We start from the raw sequence: 27293 nt of genomic DNA on the forward strand, positions 1-27293 counted from the left end.
CAGCATTTCTAGAGCTTTTCATTTCTGCAAAAGACCTGGCAGTTAGTTACTCACATACCCTGCGGTGCTACTTGGTGGCTGTATCTGTAATCACAGCACCTCCATCCCCTACCAGTTCCTTTTCCCAAGCCAGGAGACATTCAGGGATTCTGTTCAAGGCCTCCACACCAGCCAAGACCCAAGTCTGAATTAGGAACCACCCCCAAACTTTCCTAGCCCTCCTAAATGAGGACACAGACCGCATAAGCTGAGCTCCCCCTCCTTATCCCCTACACTCTGAGAGCACTCAAAGAAACCACAAAATCTTTGGGGCCGAGGGGATGCAAATCATACAAAAGAAGGGCTCTCTGGATCTGAAAGAGAGGACCTCCTAACGAGGCTAGAGAGGGAGGTATTTTTGTTTTTTCAACCAATGGATAAAAACCAGACCAGAATCTCAGAGGCACATTAATATAATTTATTTAATTTACCATATAAAGACTATAGGCCAGAAACACATTTTAGAGCTAGGAATGACTTTGGAAATAGGCTAGTTCAGGCCCTTCACTTTATAGATGAGTTAACTGGAAGCATGGAATGACATGCCCACAGTGGTGGAGCAAGTTCTGGGCAGGGCTGTGCCTCCTACTCAGCCTTCTTCTACACAGACATAGATAAACTTAAGCCTACTACTTGTGAGCCAGGCAGAGCTAAGTGACTTAATAAGAGCTTTGCTTTTTGTTAATATTTTTCTACAGGACTATACTAGTCCTCTGATGTTTTATCTCCATCACCTGAGGCTACCAGTCGGGGCCCAGGAGAGGAGATGGGATATTCAGAGGCAGTATACCCAAAAGGACCCTGAGTAGTTGGGGAGAGGGAAGGGGAACAAGGGAGGGGGACATCCAAGGAAGAACCGAGTCCTTTCCCAAAGGGTCCTACTCATGAATTCTCTGTACAATCAATATATGCTTCCTTTCCCACCCGCTCCCCCCACTTGTAGTCTGAATATATAAACACACATACAATTCCCTACCTGGTCTACAAATTAGGCACGGGGAAAGGGGAGATGAAAACACAGGGATAGGAGAAAGATGAAAGACACACAAAAATATGCTTTTCCCAGTTTCAAGCAACTCTATAGGTAGGTTCCAGAACTTTGGTATTAAAACAACCACAAGACATAACCAAAGACACCAATAACTTAGCAAAATAAATATTGGAGGAGGAACCCACTACTTCTCCAGGACTGATGCAACCTGGTGGAAAATCCTTCCTCCGGGCACTGGGACCAGGAAGACTAGGGTGTTTCTTGGGCTGAGTTTAAATGGAGAAAAGAAAAACAAACAAACAAAAACAGTCCAAGGGTTTCTGGGCAGTGGTAGAAGACAAAAGGAGCAAGGACTAGGGCATAGCTGTCCATGTCCCTAGGGACTCCTTCCTGCTACAAATCCATTCTCTGAGTGCAGATTTATTTTGTCTCACCCTCCTCCCCAGAAAAATGAACTTAACCAAAGGTGAGATTCATCCTTGTTGAAGCCAGACAGCCCCCAAGGTTGTATCCGGCCATCTCCGGAAGAGGACTGAATGTTTGTGGGGGGACAGAGAAGTGGGGAAATGGTGTTGCTAGGAGCTGAGCAACACTGGAAGAAAGAGGTTCAGTCCCTCAGGATGATAGCCAGTCCAAGTGGATATTTGTTTGTCCGTGTGTTAGGTCTGAGGTGAGCCAGGGCACCCCATCCCAGTCCTGCAACATAACCCTGGTTTCCAAGGCAGCTCAACACCCACTTGCAGAGGAAAAATCTCTTTCTTAACGAAGATCAGCAATAATCATGGTATTACAGGTGTCACCATTGGCTCCACCCTTGTCCTGGCCTCAGCAAAGAAGGGTTTCTGCCATGGTAGCTTCCTTCAAAAGGCTCCAGGTCTCCAGAGGAAGGCCCTCCCCCTCCTCTGTCTGCCAAGCATACAGAAGAAAGGAGCTCAAGAATTAGGCATACAAACATGAGGCCCCCGGGGCAGCCAAGGAGCAGTCAAGAAGGAAAAGTCTGTGATACAACAGGGAGGGTGGGTTTTCTCTTTAGGCCAATAAGGGCAGCAAGCAGCAATATTCAGTTTTCAGTTCAGGTTTCCACCACCCGGATGAGAGGCAAGGGCTTAGGGTTTGGAGGCCGGGAGATCCTAACACTGAAAAGAAAAGACACGAGACAAGAATACTTAATGCTCGTCAGCCACAATGCCACCTCCTCCTCCCGCCCCATCCTCCACTTCTATCTCTATCTGATTTACTCCTTCAGTGGTAAGTAGCCCTCTTCCCAGTAATTCTATTCTTAGGTACCCAGTTTTTTAAAACCCAAATTGCCAATCACCTCTCAGGAGTTTGGTGCCCTTTAGTGAAGCAGTGATATAGATATAATGACTTCAAGACCCTTTTCAGTCCTATGAAGCTGATGCTGCTCTTTATATCCATACATGTTCTTCTTCTCCAATCATCCCATAAAACATCTTCAACCTTGGCCCATCAATGATATCAGGGAAGAGGAGATGAGAGGGTAATTTAGAGGTGAAAAGCAGAGATAAGGGAAATGGGAGGTGTCGGGCTGACAGAGAAAGAAAGATCAGGGTGGGCAAGCAGGTCCAAATAGGGCTTCAAGTAGGGGTTCTTAACCTTTTGTTCTGTTCAAGAACCCTTTGGTTAAACTGGGGAAGCCAATGGACCAAACCTAATGAAGCCAATAAAATATTGTTTCTGAATGCATAAAATACATAAGATCACAAGGGAAACCAATTAATTAAGTAGATTTATTAACATATTTTTAAAAGTTCACAGGACCCAGGTTAAGAACCCCACCTGTTCTAAAGGAATAGACTTGTTCTATAAGTCATCCCTTCAATGCCAAGTGGGATATGGAGCTCAGCAAAGAGGAGTCCTCCACAGTCAAGACTGTCCTCTCTTCCTCCTTTCCTTTTTCCCTGACACAGACCCCACAAGCAGGTGTATACACACTCACCTTCCCAGGCCGTCACTCTTGGTTCGGGTTTGGGTACTGAAATTGCCAGGACTGATCTGCTTTTCTATCAGGTGCTCCATTCGGTCGTGCATCTCTAGATTCTAGAACAAACACCCCAAAGTGAGAGCACATCCTTCTCTTGTCACAGTCTGCCACCCACTGATGAATCCTCTCTTGCCATCTCCCCACTCCCCCTTTGGCGATGTTGCTACTCCTCAAGTGAGTACCTCTCCTCATCCACCCCTTCTCTCCAGGTTATCTTCCCATCCAACAATGGTCATCCCTTTACTACAACATCCTTTTGCCACTTCTATACTCTGGTTCCCCTTGGATAAACTTGTCTAAGTAGTCCTTGAAGTCTGTCTACATATCATGTGTACACAGGTCCACATGTCCAAGTCTCCAAACTAGGCTGTAGAGCAGCCAGAGGGCATAAGGCCCCTTCTTCTATTTCTATTTTGTTTCTATGTACCACCCACTCAAGTCTTCTGCAGACAGTGGTTGCTCAATAATTATTAGTTACTCAAAATACTGTAAAGGCCCTGCAGCAAAGTTAGAAATTATTCAGCAAACACAACTACACTTTGTAGACCATGGTTACCACCCTAACAATGAAAACCTGAGGACTAAGTGTCCCAAAGTCTCACTTCCTGAGGCCTTCCCCACCATCGGCCTCCCAATCTTCTCAGGCCCCAACAGCCCAGATTCTCCTCCAAAGTGACTCCTATGAATCATACCTCAGCCTCCAAGTAGGCGACCTTCTCTTTGAGCTCCTGGATAGTTGTGTCCTTTGACTGAATCACCGTTTTAGAATTCTGAAGCTGTGAGGGCAAACAATGGACTACTTGAAAAAAATGAACACAGGCCAAATGACTTTCACCTCTGGCTGCAAGAGGAGGTATGAAAAGGTGAATTTTCACCTCTTTATGAGTTTGCTTTTTGATACAAAATGATGTGGTTTAAGGGGTTCAGGGACCCCCCCACCAAGTACCAGAGTACTGGACAGGATCATCTGGAATGAATTCACAGACTCAAGCATTCTTTAAGTCAAGGTGGCAAAGGTTTATTGTAATGCCTATATGGCAGGTAGAACTCCTTAAGGAACTTGCAACCTATGAGGAATGATGCTAAAGCTTATAAAGGAAAAGCAGTGGATTATCTGGCAGATATGCTAATTAGGCAATAACTTACAACCTTGGTCACTGGTATCATTCACTGCTGGAAGGGGTTTCTAAGAGGTATATTTTTGGTCTGTTACGTCTGTAGCAAGACAGTTTTCAGAGATGATAACTTTGAGAATCAATACATGATAATTCTTGGTTATAAGATAGACCTGTTTTCATAAAAGGATTTCTTCAGAGGTCAGCTTGTTCTTGTGATATGAAAAGACAGTCAGTCTTACTGGGGCTCACTCAGGAGTTATTGCTAGGCACAGTGTCCTTGGCCTGGGGAGGAAACTGCCAGGGACAGTGTTTTGAAGTTAGGGAGACATGTGATCTTAGAAGTGGGGTCCAAGCACAGGCACCCAAGCACCCCATCATAAAAGGCATTTAAATCAATATAATGATCTGAGGTGGAATAGGAGGACAACTAATTCAAAACAATGTATTCTACTTGGCCTTGAACTTACACACTCTGTAGTGCAGCAGATGCATCTTCCTAGTTATGCTTTGCACAGGCTCACAGAAAAAAAGTCTGCATACCTGAGCATACACTAACTTGTGGAAAGGGAAAGACCCTGAAATATGCCATTGTGGATGTGTGTTGGGGTGAAATCCAGCTTAGCGTTTCAAATTTGCTCTAGGTCACCCACAAAGACAAAGCAATGAGAGTTTACTCCTTTCTTTCCATAGACAACAGTTTTCTAAGAATGGCTCACAGAGAAAGGGGGAGACAGTTTTGGCTCATTTTCTTTCCCTTCCTCACTCTCTGTGGACGAGGCGGATGATCAAAAGGCAAGAGGGGGGGAAAACAAACCAGGAGCGTAAAGGATCCTGGACAATCCTGGATGACCCAAGATGCTACAACAAGCATTTGGCCAGAAACTTCAGGATATCAGGCAAAATCTCCTAGTGGGCCAAAGGGAGCTCCCCTGCTCAGACTTGACAGGCAAAAACAATTCCCTAAGTCAGTAATTACTGGAGACTTTTAGGAGAGAGAACCAGAGGGATGGAGAGGTCTGCTCTCACCTGCTCGATCATCTGCCTGACTTTCCGCTGCTGACTCTTCAGCATGTCATCCAGGTGATGGATCTTCTCCCGAAGGCCAGCTACTTCCTTCTCCAGCTGAGAAGCCCTGGAGATGGAAAGGACCAGAGGACAAATGCAGAGAGAGTGAAAAAACAAACAAACAAACAAACCCCCAAACTCTCTCTGTTCAGTACAAGACCAGCACTACAGAGAAGGCAGGATTTCCAGGGCTGCTAAATTGTTTCCCTCTGCTCTGAGGGGAGATTCTACTTAACATTCTTTTTTTACTATAACTTTGACAGCTATTGCTAGGGCTTAGGATGGGATGCCACAACATCATAACATTCTGGAGCTGGAATTCCAGTTCAACAAGCATTTATTGTGCCTACTATGTGCCAAGGCACTGGGGATACCAAGACAAAAGAAAACACTTAAGTAATTAAGACAATTTAAATCTGGAAAGAAGGCTATGACTTACTATAAAGGCTTACATCATTACATTTTTCCATCAGCTGCTCTGTTTGGTTTTGACTTTACACACAACATGCTCCCATGTCCCCCCTCTCCTGATGGGCACCCTCTTTTTAGTTTCCTTTCATGTATGGTCTTCCCCCATTAGATTGTAAGCTCCTCGAGGGAAAGAGCTCTCTTTTTCTTATTTGCATTCTCAGAGCTTAGCACAGGGCAAGTGCTTAATAAATGTTTATTGGCCATTGATTTTTACTGATTATATGTCAAACCCAAAAGGCTTATATTTCATACTAGAGACAATGCAATCCAACTAAGATTTTTGAGCAGAAGAGACATGCTCAGACCTTTGCTTCAGGAAGGCTATTTTGGTAGCTTTGTGATGGATGTATTGAACTGGGGAGAAACGAGAAGCAGTGATCACAGATTTTTATACTGGAAGAGATCTCAGAAGCCCCCCATACCCTAAAAAAATTCCCCCCTACAATCAACCGCCAAGTGGCCATCTAGACTCTACTTACTGGATGATTTCCTTCGAAGAAGGGGACATCTACTACCTCCTCCCAAGCAGACAACTTGACCTCTGGAAAGACCTAATTATCAGGAAGTCTTTGTTGGCATCAAACCTAAATTTGTCTCTTTGTAAATTTCACTTATTGCTTCTGGTTCTGTCTTCAGGGGCCAAGAGAACCCGTGAAGTGGAAAAAGCACTCAGTCTAGAGCCAGGGGACCTGGGTTCAAATTTCAGGGATACCACTTCCTTCACCCTGTCTTCGTGTGATAGGGACTTGAGGCCCTTTGCCATCCTGGTTTTCTTCCTGCAGACACTCTCTTCCAGCTTCTCAATGCCCTTCTCAAACGATGGCACCCAGAACTGCAGATAGGATTCCAGATGTAGTCTGACACAGCAGAACAGAGGAAACACTGGGACAATCTCTGAATAGCAGCTTATTTCTGGAAACTCTGCCTCTCAATGCACACCAAGATCTCATTGGCTTTTCTTCCACCATCCTCTCCCACTGCTAATTTATACAGAGCTTGCAGTTCACTGACACCCCCAGATATCCTTCAGATGAACTTCTGCCTAATCATGCCTTTTTCTATCCTAACAGCAATTCCAGTCTTTCAAATATCACTGACAGTGGCTCAATAATCATAGCCACCTGTCGAGTACCTAAGGATGGTTTATTTGGACCAGATAACTTGAATTAATCAAGGTTACCTGGGTAACAAAGTACTCTCTTACTTATCTTGGGCATCAACTGCCTATCGGTTATTTGTGTTGTCATTTTTTTTTTGGTGGAAAATGCAAAAGTAAAAGACTGGGCAGTTTTATCTTCTATTTTTGCTCAGGTATCATCACCCTGTCTTCCCCAATTATCAGCCTGCCTGCCTCTCTCTCTCTCTCTCTTTCTAAGAGTGCCTTTAAAAAAAAATCAAAAATTCTCCCCTTTTTATTGTCGTTAGTTTCTTTGCCAACTTCATCACATTGAATAAATGAAGAAGCGTTTACTAAATGCATACCATGTGCCCATCAATGTGCCTGATTCAAGGCACACAAACAGGAAGAGCAAGATGGTCCAGGTTCTCAAGGTCATACTCTAATTGAGCGTTAGCTGTCTGAGAATCAGCCTTCCTGATACTCATTTTTATAGGGCCTCTTATATCTATTCATATCACTTGTCTTTGCTTTCCATTTTATACACATGTGTATATGTATGCATATATATGTGTGTATACATATATATGAAGGGGGGAAGGAGATATGGATGCATATCTGTATCTTTTAAAAATTTAAGTTGCCTGGGTATTTTGCTACACAACCACATTGGTTTCTTCAGACAACTCTGCTTTTTCCTCCTCTGTGTCTTCAGAATTTCATTCTTGAGCACCTCCCATCCTTCCTGGCCTGACTTCTGGAGAACATTAGTCCAAGGGATACCTATCTTTCCTGTGAAGTTGGAGTTCTTAATCTTTTTTGTTTTTTTGTATCACAGATTTATTGGCAGTCTGATGAAACCTATGAACTCCAAGAATAATGTTTTTAAATCCACAAAATAGAATATATAGGACTACAAAGGAAATAAATTATACTGAATGTAGTTATAATTTTTTTTTAATTCACAGACCCTAGATTAAGAACAACTTCTCTGTAACCTTTGAAATCTACTTTCCCCAAATCTAGGGTGTATCAGACTGTGTCTAGTTTTTCTTTTATTTCCCTATCATAAGTAGTCACTCCCCCACCCCCCACCACCCCAGCCATTTTCCCAGTTCTACCTCAGCAATTTTGGTGCCTTTAAGTTATCAAGAATCTAACCCAACCCAGAATTTTCCCTTACTGGTTCCTATATCTTTTTTTTTTTTTTTAAGCAATCGGGGTTAAGTAACTTGCTCAAGGTTACATGGCCAGTTATTTCTGGGTGTGGTGCTGAGTGTCTGAGCCCGGGATTCGATCTCCAGGTCATCCTGACACTGGAGCCGGTGCTCTTACTCGCTGTGCTACCTGGCCGCCCCGTTTCTATATCTTTTAAAGGATGAAATTATCTTTAAGACAAATTAAGTTACCAGTTACACTCTGGCATCCTACATCCCTTCTACACCATGCCAGATGTGCAGTCTATCTTCCAAACCCCTCATCTAGTTCTCCTTTCTGTCCAAATGACCTGTGGTAGATTCTGGTGACAAAGTTACACCAATTACATCACGTTAAGCCTCAGCCATGGATCACTCCCATCATTCACTGTTCTTACATATGTGCTGCTGAATGTAAGTAGAGGAAAATCACTTAACTGTTCTGACTGGGCCCACTACAAATTTATGTCATCTAACCTCAACTGGGCCCTCACTGGCTGGGTAAGCCTTCTATACCTTCCATTACCAAGTATCCTCCTCTCCACAGGGACTCTTCCAAACCTCCTCATCCCTTCTCAAACCTCCCATGGCTTCCCCTCCCCCATTCCCAGATGAGAACATTGCCTCATATTTTACAGAAAAAAATCGAGGCCATTTGCCACAAGCTTCTTCCTCCTCATCTATCACTCTGGTGCCTTCTTCCCACTCTCTCCCTTCACTCATTTCACATGATGAGGTGGCCTTACTCCTTACCAAGACTAACCCCTCTAACCTGTTCAAGCAAACCCATTCCATCCTGTCTCTCTCAACAGACTTATTGTATCATTTATTTTCAATCCCTCCCTCTTCCCTTCCCACTTACAAATATGCCCATGTCTACTTCATCCTGGGGAAAAAAAAAAACTCTCACTGGACCCTTCACCCCCACTATTGTCCTGTATCTCTTCTGCCCTTTGTAGTTAAACTCCTTGAAAAAGCTATTTATAATAGACACCTCTACTTTCTTTCCTCACATTCTCTTCTTAAATTCTTATAATCTGGCATCTAACTTTTCCACTGAAACTGCCTTCTCCAAAGTTACCAAAGATCTTTTAGCTGCCAAATGCAATGGTCTTTTCTCTATGCTCATTATCCTTGACCTCTCTGCAGTCTTTGACACTGTCGATCACCCTCCTTGATACTCTCTCCTCTCTAGGTTTTCTGAATACCACACTCCGTGTTCTCCTATTCCCTCCCTATTTGACCACTCCTTCTCAGTCTCCTTTGCTGGATCACCTTCCAGATCATGCTCTTACCAAAGGTGTCCCTCAGGGCTCTGTCATGGGCCCTCTTCTCTTCTCTCTCTATACAGCTTCACCTGGGGATCTCATCAGCTCCCACGGATTTAATAACCACATCTATGCTAATGATTCTCAAATCTACCTATGCTGCCTCAAACTCTCAAAAGCCTTTCAGAAATCTTAAACTGGATGTCCAGTAGACATCTTAAATTAAACATGTCCAAAACAGAACTCATCTTTCCCCCTAAGGCTCCCCCATTCCTACCTTTCTTATTACTGGAGAGGGCAACACCACCTGTCTGGTTCCTCAGGCTTACGACCTATGAGTCACCCTGGATTCCTCACTCTCTCTCACCCTCCACAGCCAATCTGTGGCCAAGACCTGTTGCTTTCACTTCCGTAACATCTCTTGAATATGCCCCCTTCTCTCCTCTGATACTACCACCGCTCTACTGCAAGCCTCATCGCCTCACTCCTGTTACATGGCAATAGCCTGCAGGTGAGTCTGCTTATCCCCAGTCTCTTCCCACTCCAATCCATCCTCCATTCAGCTACCAAAGTGATTTTCCTAAAGCACAGGTCTGGCCATGTTAGCCTCCTACTCAATAAACTCCAGTAGCTTCCTATGACCTCCAGGATCAAATATACAGTGCTGTTTGACAATCAAATCCCTTCATGACCTGCCCCCTCCTGCTTCCCAGTCTTCTCATACCTTACTCCTTGACACCTACTCTTTGATCCAGTGACGCTGGCCTCCTGGCTGCTCCACAAACAAGACACACTTCGGGCACTTTCTCTGACCGTCCCCCATGTCTGGAATGCATCCCCTCTTCTACTCCAACCACTGACCACCCAGGCTTCCTTTAACTCCCAAATAAAATCCCATCTTTTAGAGGAAGCCTTCATCAATTTTTCTCAATTTTAGTGCCTTCCTGTTATCCTGTATGTTCCTTGCTTTGTATTTGTTAGCCTGTAAACAACCTGAGGGCAGGGACTGTTTCTTGCTTTTTTTTCCTTTTGCCTCCCCTGTGTTTAGCACCATGTCCGGCACATAGCAGATGCTTAATAAATGTTTATGATTGTTTATTGATAACTCTGTTCTTTACTGATTTTTATCCAAATGCTCTTCACTATCCTTTCCTGCTCACTTTCCCCACCCACAGTTTCTGGATTTCCTCACGTGAATAGATATTCTTAACACACAGAACTTCCCTAAGGAAACTGGGTGGCAAAGTGAATAAAGAGCTCTACTTTATGTCAAAAGACTGGAGTTCAAATTCTGCCTTAGCCTCTTACTAGAAGTATCTGAGCAAATCACTTAAATTCTCAACCTCATTTCCTCAACTGCAAAATGGGGATTAATAATGGCACCTACACTCCCTGAGTTGAAGATTAATCTATGTAAAGCAGCTCTTAAAGCACTACATGAACATTAGCTATTGTTAACCATCCTCACCACCCCCTCTCACTCTATTTTCCTCTCCCTGTTCCTTTTGTGTAAGGTATACTCATCTAAACCCATATTCCAGTCATGAATTCCAACCCATCAAATCTCAAAATACCTCTGAAGTCAAATATGCCTCCTTACAGTAAGAAGGCCTACCTAGCTCCTCTTGGTGCCTTAAACACTGGCCATCTCTGTATAGATATTTGAGTTCACGGCTCCTTTGGGGGACATTTTCTCCTATAAAGTTCTGGATGTCTTAACTCCTATTCTTCATTCACTGCAGCTATGTATTTACTACAGAATCGAACTTGGTAGATACACACAGGCAGTTTCCTCACTGCCCATACTTATTTTAAAGTCTTTTTGATTAAAATTTATAAGGGAAGAAAACATACACATTCTCATCAGGCTTTCTGAAATACACCCCATTCCTGACTAGGAATCTGCCATTACTACGCTTTGGAGTTGTACTCCAAAAAGCTAAATCCCATTCTCAGACACCATCTCTTTAATCAGTCATTCAGAATCCCAAATCAGTTACAGTCTTCCACATCCCCTGACTTCAAGAAGCAGCAGTGACGAAAAACATTCTGGGTCCCTGTGGTCTTCAGTGTCTTCACCAGGACACTTCATAATCTTGGCAATATTTTTGAGGTTCCTTCTGGCAGGGTCACTTGTGCCCAAATGAATCACAAGAACTGGTGGCAGTCATCTTTTTTCTTTCTTTTGTAATTGGCTAAAACGAAAATTTTTTTTTGGAGGTGGGGTTAAGTGACTTGCCCAAGGTCACACAACTACTATGTCAAATGTCTGAGGCCAGACTTGAACTCAGGTCCTCCTGACTCCCAACTGCACCACTTAGCTTCCCCTAAAATGAATTAAAAAATATTTTTTTTATTGATATCTTTTAAGCCATCCATTTTCTTAAGTCTTGGAAAGCTCTCTGTTATATCCTGGATACACAGAATATATACCCCAGGAAATAAACAGGTCTACTGTTGGTTGTTATCAGGTATCAACAATTGCCTCAGTACCACTTCTTCCTCTGACCCTTCCTGAAGCATCTCTCACCCAAAAGCTGCTGTGGTTTTATAATATTATTGCTTGGAAGACCAGCAATTGTTTCCTTCTCACAGGATCTAGGTCCCTCCTCTTCCTCATTTTTAGATGAGGAAAGTGAGGTCTGATCAGAAGTCACTTACTAAAGTAAAGGTTATAAAGGTCATAAAAGCTAAGGAGTGGCTCAGCCATGACTGAACCTGAGGCTTCTACCTTCCAGGCCAGGAGCTATATATCACTTGGTATCTTCAAAGCAGACAGAACCAAAAATTCCCAGAAGGGCAAGCCACTTGAGAAGAATCTTCCATGATGCTCCAGCCTGCTGCTGCTATTTTCCTATGCCTCAGAAGCACAAATGCTGGTGACTCCATTTTTTTTTTTACAAGGTAGGGGAGTCCAACCCTTTTGGGAAACCAAAGTAGCTGCACCCCCGACCTCTTTTGGGGGTAACAGTGAGGGATATCCAAAACCTGGAATTCTAAGATTCTGTCCCAGAGACAAGATAAACCTGGAGTTTCCCCTCCAAAACTTCCTCTTTTTCCACCTTAATTCTCTGTTCTTTTTCTCAAATTTCATTTATTTGGAAAAATCTGTATTTTATGTGGCTAACTGCTAAAACTATTTAATCACATATTAATAGGAATAAAAAAAGGATTTATTAAGCAGTTATGTGCTAAGCCCTGGGTTACAAATGCCAAAGGAAAGATAATTCCTGCCCTTAAGGAGCTTACATTCTCATAGAGTAGACTACCATTTGAGGAGTGGAGGCCAGGGAAGGGGCACATTGGTCCAGAAAGTTAATAGCATGAGTAGCCCACTAGGGGAGTAAGATGACACATCCCTACTAGAGGGCAGAGTTGATTTGATTATGGTTTCAGAACTAGGGAGTGGGGGAAGAGTAAGGCAAAGAAGAAGGCTGAAGAGGGAGTGAAGCAGTGAAGGCAGCTTTTGGAATGTGCCTACTCCACATGTACGTTATAGGTAAGATTTTATATAAGCTACATGGTCTGTAATATAAATGGTTTTATGCATGTAGGCAGTTGGATTATGAGTAAAGCAGCAGACTTGAAAGGTAGGAAAGGGCTGGGTGATGAAGGGCTTGAAATGCCACAGAGAGGATTTCTGTTTGATCCTGGAGATAGTAGGGAGCCACTGTAGCTTACTGATTGGGTCACAGGAAGACATGGGTAGACCCCTGCTTTAGGAAAATCACTTTGGTAGCTGAGTCATGCCATCCTTGAGATGACTTTGAAGAAAGAAAACAGTGAGGAAGGAAGAATAATCAAAATACCTCGAACAGTTACACACAGAAGATGTATTCTTAACCCCACCAGGGCCAGAGACAATTACAAAAGATAAAATAGGTAACTTTAGCTAAATAAAACCAAAAAACCTCTGTACAGACAAAATTAATGCACCTAGGATAAGGAGAGTGGTTGGGTGGGAAAAAAAAAACTTTGTATCAAATTTCTCTGAAAAAGATTTAACATCTAAGATATGTGTGTGTGTATATATGTGTGTGTGTGTGTGTGTGTGTGTATGTATATAAACCACACACACAGCGACCCCAAATACCACTCCCCACTAGGTAAGTCAAAGGGCACGAACAAACTGTTCTCAAGAGAAGAAACTGCAAAGTATTCATGACCACAGGAGAGAATGCTCCAATTCACTAATAAGAGAAATACAAATCAAAACAACTCTGAGGTTTCACTCTACATTCTGAAAATTGGCAAAGATAACAACAGACGGCAATAGTCACTGTCGGGAGGGGCTGTGGGAAGACAGACTTTCCAGGGTACTACTGGCAGAGCTGTGAATCGGTACCGCCATTTTGGAAAGCAATTTAAAATTACGTACATAAAATGATGAAAATGTCCATATTTTTTGACTCAGAGATTCCATTACTGGGCTTATATCCCAAGGAGAAAAAAGAAGAAAGTCTACGTAAATACCAAAATATTTATAGTGACAATTTTTTTTTGATAGCAAAGAACTGGAAGCAAAGTATTGATGTCTATCAGTTGGGGAATGGCTAAACAAATCATGGTACGTGAATGTAATGGAATATTATGATGTTGTAAGAAATGATAAGTGTAATGAGTGGAGACAAGCGCAGAAAGATCTGTATAAACTGGTGCAGAGGGGAGAGAGCAGAGCCAAACAAAACATGATCTGCAGTAACGAAAACAATGTAAATGGAAAGAACTTTCTCTTTTTCTTTCCTCTCCTTCCTCCCTTCTCTTTCCCTTCCTCTTTTCTTTCCCTCCCCTTCCCTCTCTCCCTTCTTTCTCCTAAAATCCCTAATAACCAAATAACCACATACAGATTGACACAGGCCCTTTGGTTTCTTCCTCTTTTGTTTCTATTAATTCAAGCCCCCAAGATAGGAAGAAAAGGAAAGGGAATAACCCAAAATAACTTGGTTGCTCTTTGAGTTTCTGACCTACTCTGGAAACAGACAAGGTCAGGGAGGCAAATGACAAAGTCAAATGCCTAAAAATAAAATGTTTAGGTTTTCCATGGCTGACCTAGATTTGAGATCTACAGCCATGACGAGCAGGATAAAGGCCTCCAGAATGCTCTATCCTCAAACACTGTGATGGGAATTATACTGTACTGGCCAAAAAAAAAAATTTATAGTGCAGACTATACCCAACATGACAACATTAAACTGGATCTGTGATTCATCAGATTCATCAGCTGAGAATTTATTTCTGTTACCGTTTATGACCCAAAGCACAAAGAGGCCAGAAATTCCTCAGTGGCCTAGGGCTCAGAGTGGCCTAATTTGGTATTACTGTGTTTGATGTTTCAGTGGCACAGGCTTTCTCTGTCCCCCTGACCATAAGTAGAAGGTAGTTCATTATTAATTGAGGTCATTTAAATTTACCTCCCCAATCATTGTTGAAATCCCTTCTTTGGCCTCTCTGCTGGATAAATACACCTTTTCTAGCTTCTTTCAAGGCTCTGTTTGGTTTCTCCTTGTTATATGAGGCCTTTCCTAATCCTGATTTGTTAGTTCCCTCTCCTTTCTGACTTTGTAGTGTTTAGCAGTGCATGTAGTAAATCCATCACACTAAGCTGGCCCCATGCTCACTCCCACCTCCTGCTAATGTAAACTTTTCAGGGAAGTTTTGGTTTGGTATTGCCAGTGATCAAGTGATTTGCCCAAGACCACATACTATTAAGTTTCATTGCCAGGATTGCAAATAAAGGCTCCCCTTTCCCACCATATTGTGCTGGTGCAGGTCACCAATCTAATCTCCCCTGGAACCTTTCCAATGACAGGGAGTTCCATAAACAAGTCTTTCTGTTTCCACTCACATTCACCCTCCACATTGTCCTTTAGTCTGCAGCCAAACTTCTTTTTCATTTTCGAAGATGTGGCCATACCACTTCATTAATCAAAATCCTTCAATGGATTCACCAAATTAAAGTTCAAACTCTGATACCTGGAATTTAAGACCCCGTGTGATTACCTTTTTTATTGTTCAGTAGTGTTTTTTTGTGGCGCAGCTAGTTGGCCTGGAGTCAGAAGACATCTCCCTGAGTTCAAATCTGGCCTCAGACGCCTACTAGTTGTGTGACTCTGGGCAAGTCATTTAACACTGTTTACCTCATTTTCCTCATTCCTGGAAAATGAACTGAAGGAAATGGTAAACCATTCCAGAATCTCTGCCCAAAAAAAGAACCAAAATGGGGTCACAGAGATTTGGACATAACTGAAAAATGACTTAAAAACAACTACCTTTCCACGTCTTTCTCAGGATACTCCCTCTATAATTGTTCTGAACTGGATTACTACTTGTATCCCATACATGATCTATACTTTACCCACCCTTCATCCCTTTATCGCTAAAATCTTAGGCTTTCATCTTTTAAAGCCAATTTCAAATGTCTCTGCTTCCAGGAAGCCTTCTTTGATTCCCTCCAGTCAGTGATGATCTTGCTCCCCTTGGATCTCATAGATCCTATAAATTCTTCAAGGGCAGGCTCTCCATCACATACAAACTTTGTACCTCTTCCAGCACCTGGCAGGGTGTATCACACATGGTAGGTATTTAATATCCGTTCTGTTGATGGATACATTACTCTACACCTTTCTTATGCATGAATCAGGTGCTATTTTCTGCTATATTTATGACAGCTAGGTCCACGTCCTAACTAAACTCTCAGGTCATTAATCAATAACTCTTAACCGGGGCTCGAAAGACCAAAGTTTTCTAGTGAGGTGGTGACTCCCAAGCCAACCTCCTCCCCAAAGATGGTGGGGGCTCCCAATGTCCTCCTCCTAGGAATAGGCCACACCCTGAAGAAGCATGTGAGTGAGTCAGACCAGGAAAGTGTGACATCAGCAGCAGCAGCTCCCAGCCCAAATCTGGCCATTGTGAGAGCCACAGGAGTGCAACACCCCCACCCCAACTGCACAGTGAGCAAGCAGGCGCCCTTACTTTTCCTGTTCTGCAAGGCAGTCAGCACTCTGGGTCCGAAGCTCTTCCAGGGCAGTCTTTCCTTCCCTGACCTTCTCCAGTAAGTTCTGTTGTTCCTAGGCAGGGCCAGAGGAAGGTAAAGTTGGGATGAGGGGAAGACATCTGCCTCCCTAGTTGGTCCAGGGAGAATCCTATGGTAGGGACTAAGGCCAGCTGCCAAACAGTAGCAAGCAGGCCATGTTAGTTTCATGGGGTACCTTTTGCTGAAATCAAGAATCCTTCCCTCCCACCCTCCTTTAGTAACTGGGCTCAGAAACCTCCCGGCCTCACCCTTCTGCCCTCTGGGAAAGCCCAGCCCTGATGAATTCAGGACATATTCATCTGCCAACTTTGGCTGCCATTGCCCCAGCACCAAGTGCCAATTTAAGAACAGTCTCCAAGCCTATAAGGGAGATGTTGTAAAGTTGGAAATAAAGAGGCTTTCTCAGCAACAGGGGAGGCTAAGGTGAGACATGGAAAGGCACAAGGAAGCGTTTGCCCACTTAACACAAAAACTAGCCATGTGACCTTGGGCAAGTCATTTTAACCCCAATTGCCTTCCAAAAAGCAAAAAAAAAAGAAACTGTGGAAAGACAGGCACTCTAATGCACTGTTCATGTTTTAAAAATAAAATAACTCCCCCCAATTGCCCTCCAAAAAGAAAAAAAAAGGAAGCATTTGCCAAGGGAGGAATGCCCATTTCTGGAGCCCTTTCAAAAGAAGGTAGCTCTTTCCAAAAGTGCAGGACAGAGAAGTGCCCTGAGGCAGAGGGGTGGACTAGGGTCCTATCTTAAGGTGCATCCTAGCCCTGAGGACCTGAAATCCAAAAGAACTCAATAGTCACCTTCTCCATCCCCAACATGCACCTCTGAAGCTCAAGAACTTCCGCGTCTCTCTGCTCCAAGTTGCTCTCTGCTCTCTGAAGGGCAGAACTGCTCATCTCGGCTTCTCTCTGGTACCGGCTAAGTGTGGCCTAGAATATGGAATGGTCACTTGGTAATGGGGAAAACCTGCCCCACAGACATCTGCAGATGAGCGCTGTAAAATTCCATTCAAGTCAAAATATGTATTAAGTGCCTATTCTGTTGTCTAAGTCACTGAGTTAAAATACTAGAGGATGAAAAGACAAAAATAAACCTGTCCCTGCCTTTAAGTGGTTGACATTTTATTAGGGAGACACATCTTGGACACAGACAAGTAAATATAATTTACTAACAAGTGGTAGGAGAAGGAGTTTGTCCATATGAAAGGTAACATGTGTGCATGTGTGTGTGTTCCTGTGTATGTATGTGTGTGTGCATGTGCGTATCTGTGTCTGCCCCTTGAAAAGTTAGAGATTCTGAGGAGGCAAGGAAGTACACTCCAGCCCAAGGCAGGAAGCCAAAAGATGCCATGTGGAGTCTGGAGAAAAGGGAGTGGGCCACTTGGGCTGGGACACAATAAATAAAAGGAGAGTAATATAAGTCTGGAAAGGCAGGTGAGAGTCAGATTACGGCAGAGGCTTAAACACCACACTGAGGAGTTAGAATTTTGTCTGAAAGATCAGAGAGCCACCTACCACGAGGAGAGTGACATCATCATGTGTGGAAGGCGGACTGGAAAGGGGAAAAGGGAAGCAATGAGACCAGCTGAGAGACTACTGTAGCAGTCCAGGCAGGAAGTGATGAGGACCTGAACCAGGCTTCTTACAGTGAAAGGGGGAAGAAGGAAAGAGATGAGAAAGAGATGGCTAAAACTCGATTTAGGGTAACCGGCTAGATATGCTAGATCTGAGGAATGGCTCAGTGTGGACAAGAACTCAGAGGTGACAGACCTGCGTTATTGAGAAAGCAGGGGATGAGGCAATGGAAAAAATAAAGCCTGAATAAGGAAACTGCATGGCAGCTGTTGGAAGGAGCATGGGACAAAAGAGAAACAAGGCTTTTTTCCTACCCATTTCAAGATAACTCTGCTGGGCTAGAGCCGAACTCAACCCATCAACAAGCATTTGTTATGTGCCTACTATGACAGGTACTGTTCTAGGCAATGGGGTTGAGTACAAAGACAAGCTATCTTCAAGAAGCTTACGTTTTATCAGCATCCCTAAAGACACACTTCTGGGATTCTCCTCCCCTATCCATGCCCTCCCCAATACCCACCACATTAATATTAAGTTTAAAGGTAAAAGATGGAGACCCTAGTGTGCTAATGGGCCAAGACCTATTCTCAGCTACATAGACAAACATATCGGGTTCCCCAAAGTCCACAAATGCTCACACTGGTGGACTTGCCCTCTGGGTAAACAAAATGAAGAGCTCCCTTTCAGATTCAGAGGCAGACAGGCCAGACTAGAATCATCCCTGAGTCTCACAGAGAGGGCATCCACACGGGAACATCAAGCGCGACTGTCCTCAAGCCACAATGAGCCTAATCCACCTTCAGTGGTCCCAGTGGCCCAGGTCCATGCTTGGCGTCAACAGTCCCTACAGAGGCAATTCTTTCCAAATGTTCTTAAGTCTTTTTTCATTGGGGGTGGGGTGGGGAGGTCTAGTAAACAGAGCCTAGACCTAGAATCAGGAAGGGGTCTTCATTCAAATCCCACCTCTGGGACTCACTACCTACCTGCACCGCTTCCAGCAAGCCCTTTTCTCCTCTCTGCCACCCTCTTCTCCCCTCTTAGCACACTTCCTATGCCATGCATATTTTACACAGTACTTTTCTAGTGCTTTTTCAATGTCTAAAACAGCACATGGAAAGAATGAAATTATATACCAGGAAGAATTTCCTAAGTATTGATTGGGTGAGTGGGAGAATGATCTGGAAAGGAGTATTTCTTTCCTTTTTTTTCTTTCTTTTTAAAGTAAGAGAAAACCAGTATTTTAGACTGGCTAAGGACTGGAAAGCCCATTTGTTCTAACCCCCTTATTTTGGAGGGGGGACGTGAGGAAATTGGGGTTAAGTGACTTGCCCAGGGTCACACAGCTAGTAAGTGTCAAGTTGTCTGAGGTCAAATTTGAACTCAGGTCCTCTTGACTCCAGGATCAGTGCTCTATTCACTGCACTATCTAGCTGCCCCCTAACACCCTCATTTTAAAGATTTAAAAAAAAAACAACTGACACCCAGGGACATGAAGTGACCTGCCTTAAGTATGACCACTGACAGGCAGAGTTAGGCATGGAAACTGGCCTAGCTCAGGGTTCTTTACACTTCACCACAATTCTGACATAAAATGACCCAGGTTGGGCTGGGTACAGGAGAGAAACCAGATGGCCTCTAAAGGATCTGGCCAGGAGTAGTAAAAGTAGAATAACAAGCAGGTCCAGCTCTTCCCTAGGTCAGGTTCAGGGAGGAGATAGAGAGGCTTAGTATCCAGGTGGTTTTCTTTTGCCATATTATCTCCCCTGTTTTTGTCTATCAAGAGCAGATCTTTAGCAGTAAACTCCACCTGGTAACAGTGAATGGATGTTACTGGATTTTCATGGTGACCGTGCACCTTGATTAAATACACACACACACAGACACACACAGACACACACACACACACCCTCCCTATCAATTCTCTGAACCAGAAACATATACCGAAAAAGTATCTTGGTTAGAAAAGGTCAGGGGCATCATTCAAATAAGATAGAGGGTGAGACGACTACCAAATGACCATGATGGCCAAACAAGTTTCTCTTGTCTTCTAACTTCTGGATGGAAAACACCTGGCCTGGCTCTCAAGCACTCAGACTTTCTCTTACCAACGCCACCTTATCTCACATTACTGCCCTCCACGGACTCATGTCCCAGTCACACAAGTCTCTGTGCTGGTCCCTGGATGGGCCGCTCCGACTCCTGCCTTTGGGCTTTGTGTAGCGCCCTCCCTAGCGCCTGGAATGCTCTCCTTCCTCACCTCTGGCTGATGGAATCCTCCATCCCCTGAAAGTCCCAGCTCAGGCACCACCTCCTAATACAATGCCTTTTTCTGCTACTACAACTTTACTCTGCTAATGCTACTATACTACCATTGCCACCCCTACTACAAATGTACCACCACCACTAAGGTCACTACCACCTCTACTGCTATTGCTATGAATACCACCACCACTTATACTAATGCTGCTACTAGGGTGTTTACTACTACCGTACTACCACCACCATCACTACTAAGTTAGTTACCATTACTACCACTATAACTACAGCTACTACTACCACTAGGGAGGGAGGTATTAACAGTATCCCCATTTTATAGAAGAGGAAGTCACAGCTGAAAAGAGAGGTCAGACTTGTCCATGGCCAAATGACTATTATTTTGCTATCCCCAGCACTCAGCACAGTGAATAGTATCTAGCAGACATTTAATAAATGTTGACTAAGGCAGGATTCAAACTCAGGTCTTCTTGACTTAAAACCCAGAGCTCTCTAAACTGTGTTCCCTAAGCTCATTCCACCCAGGTGTTGGTATTCTCCTCATAAGCACCCACCCCAACCCCAGGCAAATTATTTTATATTCATATAATTCTTGCACGACAGGGATCGTTTTATTTTTCTCTTTGTGCCTCCATCACCAAGCACAGTGACTGGCACATAGCAGAACCTTAATACGTGCTTGTGGAATTGCACTGAATGGTGTTGACGAGGTCAAGGTACAGATCTAATCACAGGGGAGCCTGTGATTTCTTATTCAAAGGAAAGAAATATTCCATGGTCTCACTTCACTCTCAATCCCGGTGGCTGTCATTAGTCACAAAAGGGACTCACAAATCCATGCCCATCACTGAAAAGATATCATTGAAAGAGCACATTCTATTACTGGTGTATAAATAGAATGCTGTGTCTGAAGTATTCTGTCAACACTGAGCCTGCAAAAGAAAAAGCCAGCTACTGGCCAGTGTGGAGCTGGGCATTTTCACTCAAGCCACTTTTATGTGGCCCAAGGAAGGTTGGCAATCCAGAAAAAAATCCTGAGGTAGAGGCCTCTCCCATGCTCACAGGGCCCAAACTGATCAAGTTCTCTTTCTTCTAAATAATCTCCAACTTTTCCTGGTCAGCAGTGATAGGCATGGCTTAGCAATCTCTCCCAGGGAAAAAAGTCCATCCAGCCCCAGATTCCTCTTCCTCCTGGTGTTATGCCTGGAGGAGCTAATTAATAGCCATCTTAATACATAATCAGCTCTTGGTTATCCCCTTGGAATTACAGGCAGCAAATTTTTAGCCCCAGGCTCCATCCATTCTCCACCCTTAAAACAGCAGAAGAGAGTGCTGGAGATAGAAGGGGACCCTCAAGTGTATGTAGCTCAGCCCTTCTGGGTTGCCTTTTCCATTTTAAGACAGTGTCAGCAAAATCTGGCTGATGCCTCAGAAATGAGCTGGCACCATTTAAAGATATTTCCATGTTTAGAATGAAGTCACAAATAAAACTTTATATTCATCTCTGATCATTCCAGAAAAACAAATCATTTTAGCGACAGGGAAACTGAGGCAGGAGTCGGCGCCTTAATAGTTCCCTTCCTCTTCATTAAACTGGAACTTCTGCCAAAGCAGAATCCAGTGATCATGGAGGAAAGCACCAAGCACTCTATGAGCAGAAATGGAGAGGCCCACTCTGTTCCCCACTTTCCACCATCTTCTCAACCATCTTGATATTTTGTAATTCTCTTTCCTGCCTCCAGCATCATAACCATGATCAAATCCCCTCTGCCACTATTTCTGGAAGAAGCACGTCAGCCACCTGCCTATGGCCCCACTCACAATCTCTGAAACATTCCGGACCAAAGTGTCCATCCCAGACCATCACTCCCCTGGGCTGTCTTCCTCATTAGGATAGAAGCTTCTAGACGGCAGGGACCATCTTTGCTTTCACATTTATATCCCAAGGGCTCAGCACTGCGCTTGGCCAAGCATAGCTAACATCTCATTTTGTCCTTACTGCAAGCCCAGGAGGTGGGCGCTGTGATGATTATTATCCCCATTTTACAGGTGAGCAAACTGGGGCTGAGAGATTAAGCGACCTGCTCAGAATCACATAGCTGGTGAGTGTGTGAGGCAGGATTTAAACTCAGATCTTCCTGGCTATTCTAAACCAGCTCTCTATCAAGTATTTCATTCATTCATTCATTCATGCATTCATTCATTCCATGAGGACCTCATGGGATCGCTTTTTAGATCCTTGGTCAGCACTGCTCTATCTCTTGAGGAAAGAATGGAGCCCGGTTGTCAGGGCATCCAGAAGACAGATAGTCTTAGTGTCTGGTGTTAGACAAGAGTTTCTTAGGAAGTCAGCAAGAGTCCCTGAAGTTCTCCTGACTCTACTTGAAGCTGGATTCTTGAGTCCCATTTTCCTGCAGGAGCAGCTCAGCCTCTCAGTCTGTTCCTAGACCTAAGGCCTGGTCCTCAGACCTGGGAAAATGGCACCTGGCAACCTCACCTATAGGTCAGGCCCAATGACAAGTGAGTGCATGCACAGGGATTGCAAACTGATTTTGGTATTAGTCTATGTCAAATGCATTTGGAAAGAGAAGCCTGCTAAAGAGCGTAATGTATTCCTGTGTCAAACAGAAACGACTTCTGAGTTACCCATCGTTTGGGACAAATCCTTATTACTGCTCCCTCCCCTTCAAAGAGCACAGACTCAACTGTTGACTACCAAAGTGGCGCCAAGGTCCTTGAGAAAACAGTGACCATACCCAAGAGAGGGAAAAGGTGATAAAGACAACCTTCATAGCATTCCCCTGATTTTCAATATGGTGGCATCGGGCAAGAGAAGGGCATGGCAGATATTGTGGAAGCTGCTGTGTCCCATGCTCAAGGTGACCCGTCACTCTCAGTCACCCCCTCAGATCCTAAAGTGGAATCCTCAAGCCCTATCTGTCCTGCTGGCTTATATCTGCATCCCCTGTACTCCCTGGTACAGAGTAAACACTTACGTAATGTCCGTCCGTCCGCAGGCAGCCACGAGGCTCAGTGGGTTGAACACTGGGCCTGACGTCAGAAGACCCAAGTTCAAATCTAGCCTTAGACACTCACTAGCTGTGCAACCCTGGGCAAGTCACTGAACCTCTGTGTGCCTGATCCACTGCAGAAACCAGTCCAGCATTTTTGCCAAGAAGAGTCAGAAACAACTGAACATCTGTCTGTCTCAACATTTACACAAAGCACTTTGCCAGGCACACTGGGAACCAGTCCCTGCCTTCATAAGTTTACATTCTACTGGGGGTGGGGGGGAGCAAAATACACGCAATATTTATACAAAGTACATATCAAACAATTCCATCTGGAAGAGAATACTATCACAACTGGGGGGAATCATGAAAATCGTGGAGTAGAAGGCGGTCCAGGGGCTAGGTCCTGAGCCTAAAGCTGCAATCATTCCAAGATTTTGGACTCACTGATAACTGAGCTGAGGAAGGGGTGTGTGTGTGGGGGGGGGGCGGGCAAGACCACCTATGCAAACAGGTGGGGGATGGAGCAATGTGTGTGTGGGAGCAACGAGCAAGCCAGCATGACTAGAATGGAGAGTGGACAGAGGGAAGCAATGGGAAACAAGAGTGGAAAGATGGGCGACAGGTGGGCTGAGGAATCCTCACCTCAAAAAGCACCCTGTCCGACTGGTGCTCCCTCTCAGCCTCCTGCAGCTTAGCACGCAGATTCCGGATGGTTTCCTTCAAGCTCTCGGGGTCTTCATTTTGATAATCTTGTTCCTGTAACCAAGCACTGACGTTAAGGGAAGGGAGGCACAAAAGTTAACACAACTGTCCTTGGGACTCCGGCAAACAGATGTACTGGCCAGCCTGCCCCCATAAGGCATCCACCCGAATAAAAGAACTGGTCAGAGACACCAGATGGACCAAACCTCAACGAGCCCAACCCACTTCTGGGTTGCCCCTTCACCCCAGGTATCCTGAGCATTTAGGTGCATTTTCAACATGGCATTAAACTATCCCTACAAAAGGGTTTCTTATGAAACATGCTTATGTCTTTTTTCATGAGGGAGAAAGCACAGCAGAGGGACTAGAGCTGGACCAGGAATCAAGAAGACCCGGGTTCAAATCCTGCCTCTAACACTTACCAGGTATATGACTATGGGTCGGGCACTGAAACTTCCTAAACCTCAGTTTCATGTAAAATGGAGACAATGCCTCCTCCCCTTAAAAGGTCTGTGTGAAGTTCAAAGGAGATAACACATATAAAGCGTTTTGTAAGGTTTAAGGGGTCACATGTCAATTATTATGTTCTCAAGCTAAAATGGAAATATGGCTTGCATGACCTCACATGTATAAAGGGGGTCATATTGCTTCCTTCCTCAATGAGTGAGGCAGGGGCTGGCTGGAGGGAGGGAAAGAATTCCAAACTGAAAATTTTTAAAAATTAATGTTAAAAATATTTTTCGAAAAACATTTTTTTCCAATTACATGTAAAAACGATTTTTACCATTAAAAAAATTCAAATTTCAATTCTCTCCCTCCTTCCTCCCTTAGATAGCAAGCAAAACAAATTTTTAAAATCAAAATTCATGTGTTTTTTTTTCAAAATAAAAGTTATTATGCTCAAATATAGGTCTTATTCCAACTTGCCCCACCCCCTCCAATCCCCACCCCAATCAAACTTCTCCTTCCTGAGGGCAGGGACCAAATGACTCCCTCATCACTGTTGGTTGGGGATACTTTTCTCTCCTAGAGTTTAGAAGCTCCCTTAGGCAGGGACTATAACTCTCCTGTTACACTAGAATGCACCTAGAGCCAGGGGTGGGGAACCTGTGGGCTTCAGGCCCATGTGACTTTCTAGATCCTTAAGTGTGACCTTTTGACTGAATCCAAATTTTATTCTATAAAATCTAGACCTACAGCAGCCTTTTAAGCCTTTTTCATCCCATACCAACATCCAGTTGGTTGAAGAAGGGTGGTGACTCGCTATGAAGTAAGAGACGTTCCCTCTCCTCCACATTCTCCCATCAAGGGTTAATGCCTGGCTTGAGCTTGGCCACACCCAGCCGTGGGTTGGTGGTTAGAGCTGGCTGAGTTGGCATGTAAGATCATGAGCCCAAACTATGCTGTCTCAATGCCAGGGTCTTTAGCCCTGAGCCTCCAAGGGGCTAGTCTCCCTCCTCAAGCACTTAGCTGGAAGAAGACAACCCTGTGATCGAGTCCTTGATCCTGTAAGTCAAGAAGCAGGTCCCTTAAATCTCTTTGAGCCTCGGTTTCCCCAACTACAAATTGGAGAGAAGAAATACCAGCCTCTCCCTGCCTCCCAGGGCTACCACAAAGATAAGCAAGATAACATCTGGCAGAGCTTTGAGGTTGTGAGAAGAAAGGGTCTAGATAAATAATAAAAGGTATCATTATAACTGCTTACCCCAACATGGTAGTGAAATGCAGAGAGGAAGGGGAGGTGGGGGAGGAGGAGATGAGGAGGGAGGTTCCAAAAAGCCCATCCAGGCAGTTGGTAGTGTAGTAGACTGTGCATAGAGTCAGAAAGACCCAAGTTCAAATCCAGCCTCAGACACTTACTAGCTGTGTGACCCCGGCCAAGTCACCTAACCTTTACCTCATTTTCTTCCATTAAAATGGGGATAATAAAAGCACCTACCCCCCCCCCCCCGCCTCCCTTCACCAGGGTGTTGTGAGGCTCAAATCAAATAAGAAAGTTTGCATAAGTGCTTATTCTGACACATAGTAGGCATTACACAAATGCTTATTCTCTACCCTCCTTTTCCTGCCTCCTATTTAAAGGGAGTGAAAATACTCACTGCATCCTCAAACTGGACATCAACAGAGCATATGGCTCATGCTGCAGCCTCTACAAAGGGCCACTTCCTGTAATGACCCAGCAGAAGAGAATGGCTGTAGAGAGGAAAGCTCCTCAGGTGAGCCCTCTCTGCGCCCCCAGCACCAGCAGGGGAAGAAGCAGTGTCTGGGTCCCCAAGGGAGCTGCCCTTTGTCATTACCTACCAGGGTCTCAGAAGGCGTCTTGTACAGTGAAGTGGAAGACTGCCTAAAGTCATTTGGCTCCTCCAAGAGCACCTGTCCAAAGCGGAAAAAAGGAAGTCAGTGGGCTGGCACAGTCCCTGATGTGGAGCAGCCTTCTCAGAAACATCAGAGCCCTCTGAGACTTCAGAAGTCTTTCTAGACTTTCTAGAAGTGAGGGGTGGGGGGCTGGTATTGCTGGAGACAGAGCAGGATGACCTAATTGCTCACTGCTATGCTCAGAAAAACAAGCAGCAAAAACCTTCCCAGTGAGGAAACTATGAATTGGCCCCGATCCCTGAAGCTCACTGAATGCAAGCGTCTGCTTGTAGCCAACACTCAGACTTTCCTCTGCCCCCAGAATTTAGAAAAAGTCTGGCACACACCGAGAGAGGAGAATATTGGAAGGTGGCATTTACAGCCTCCTAACACACTGCCTGGTACAACTCTGGGAGCTTCTGAACGGGGACAACAAAGCTGGTTCACAAGTTAACAGCTCTGAAAACGATCTGCTGGCAGCCTTCTCATGGCCCAGGCTTGGGCTTCTCCTACTTCCCTGCAAAGCACCACACTACCTGCTGCCCCTCAGCAGTCAGCAACATGCCATCAGGAGAACAGGGTGCCTTCATAGCAGAGTACAGACATAGACATGCACACACATTCCTATGTGGACTGCATGTGCATTAGATATTTAATTCAACAAACATGTATCAAGCATGTGTTATAAAAACTGACAGTCCTTGTCCTCAGGGAGCTAACATTCTGAATCACTCATCCATACACATACACATCTGCATATACATTCTACAATCTGTATGATATATACTATGTTATGTGTGTCTGCATGTATATTCTATAGTTTCTATCATGCAAATATATACACATCTACACATATGTGCATGTTTACATGTATTCTACAATCTATATCATATGTTTGCATATAAACTTCAATCTGTATTGTATATATTTACATATGTGCTCTATAATCTATATCCTCTAGAAAACGTGTTCCCATCCACATTCTACAATCTGTAATCATACATATATGTTATGTGTGTTTACAGACACACACATATATGTAACGTCCACACTAAACAGGAATTATTTTG

The 27293-nt window shown here is 44.2% G+C and overlaps 1 protein-coding gene across 3 annotated transcripts in view; it reads right to left on the reverse strand.

Annotated features, from left to right (window-relative positions):
* Positions 1 to 436: 436 nt before the first annotated feature.
* The window catches only part of TUFT1 (tuftelin 1), a 41832-nt gene continuing 14975 nt past the window's right edge, over positions 437 to 27293 (reverse strand). For 2 of the 3 annotated variants that reach the window (XM_069090003.1, XM_069090002.1), the window contains 8 exons: positions 26170 to 26241; positions 23809 to 23922; positions 17105 to 17233; positions 16243 to 16337; positions 5180 to 5285; positions 3728 to 3811; positions 2991 to 3091; positions 437 to 2166 (listed from right to left, as the gene is read on the reverse strand). In XM_069090003.1, the coding sequence (XP_068946104.1) occupies positions 2103 to 2166; positions 2991 to 3091; positions 3728 to 3811; positions 5180 to 5285; positions 16243 to 16337; positions 17105 to 17233; positions 23809 to 23922; positions 26170 to 26241 (765 nt within the window). In that variant the 3' untranslated portion in view covers positions 437 to 2102. The remainder of the gene's footprint in view (positions 2167 to 2990; positions 3092 to 3727; positions 3812 to 5179; positions 5286 to 16242; positions 16338 to 17104; positions 17234 to 23808; positions 23923 to 26169; positions 26242 to 27293) is intronic. The other variant, XM_069090004.1, reaches the window with a different exon arrangement.

The sequence above is a fragment of the Petaurus breviceps genome, unplaced genomic scaffold (assembly GCF_028583685.1).
Source record: "Petaurus breviceps papuanus isolate PSGF00001 unplaced genomic scaffold, PetGlider_PUasm1.0 186, whole genome shotgun sequence".
NCBI lineage: Eukaryota > Metazoa > Chordata > Mammalia > Diprotodontia > Petauridae > Petaurus > Petaurus breviceps.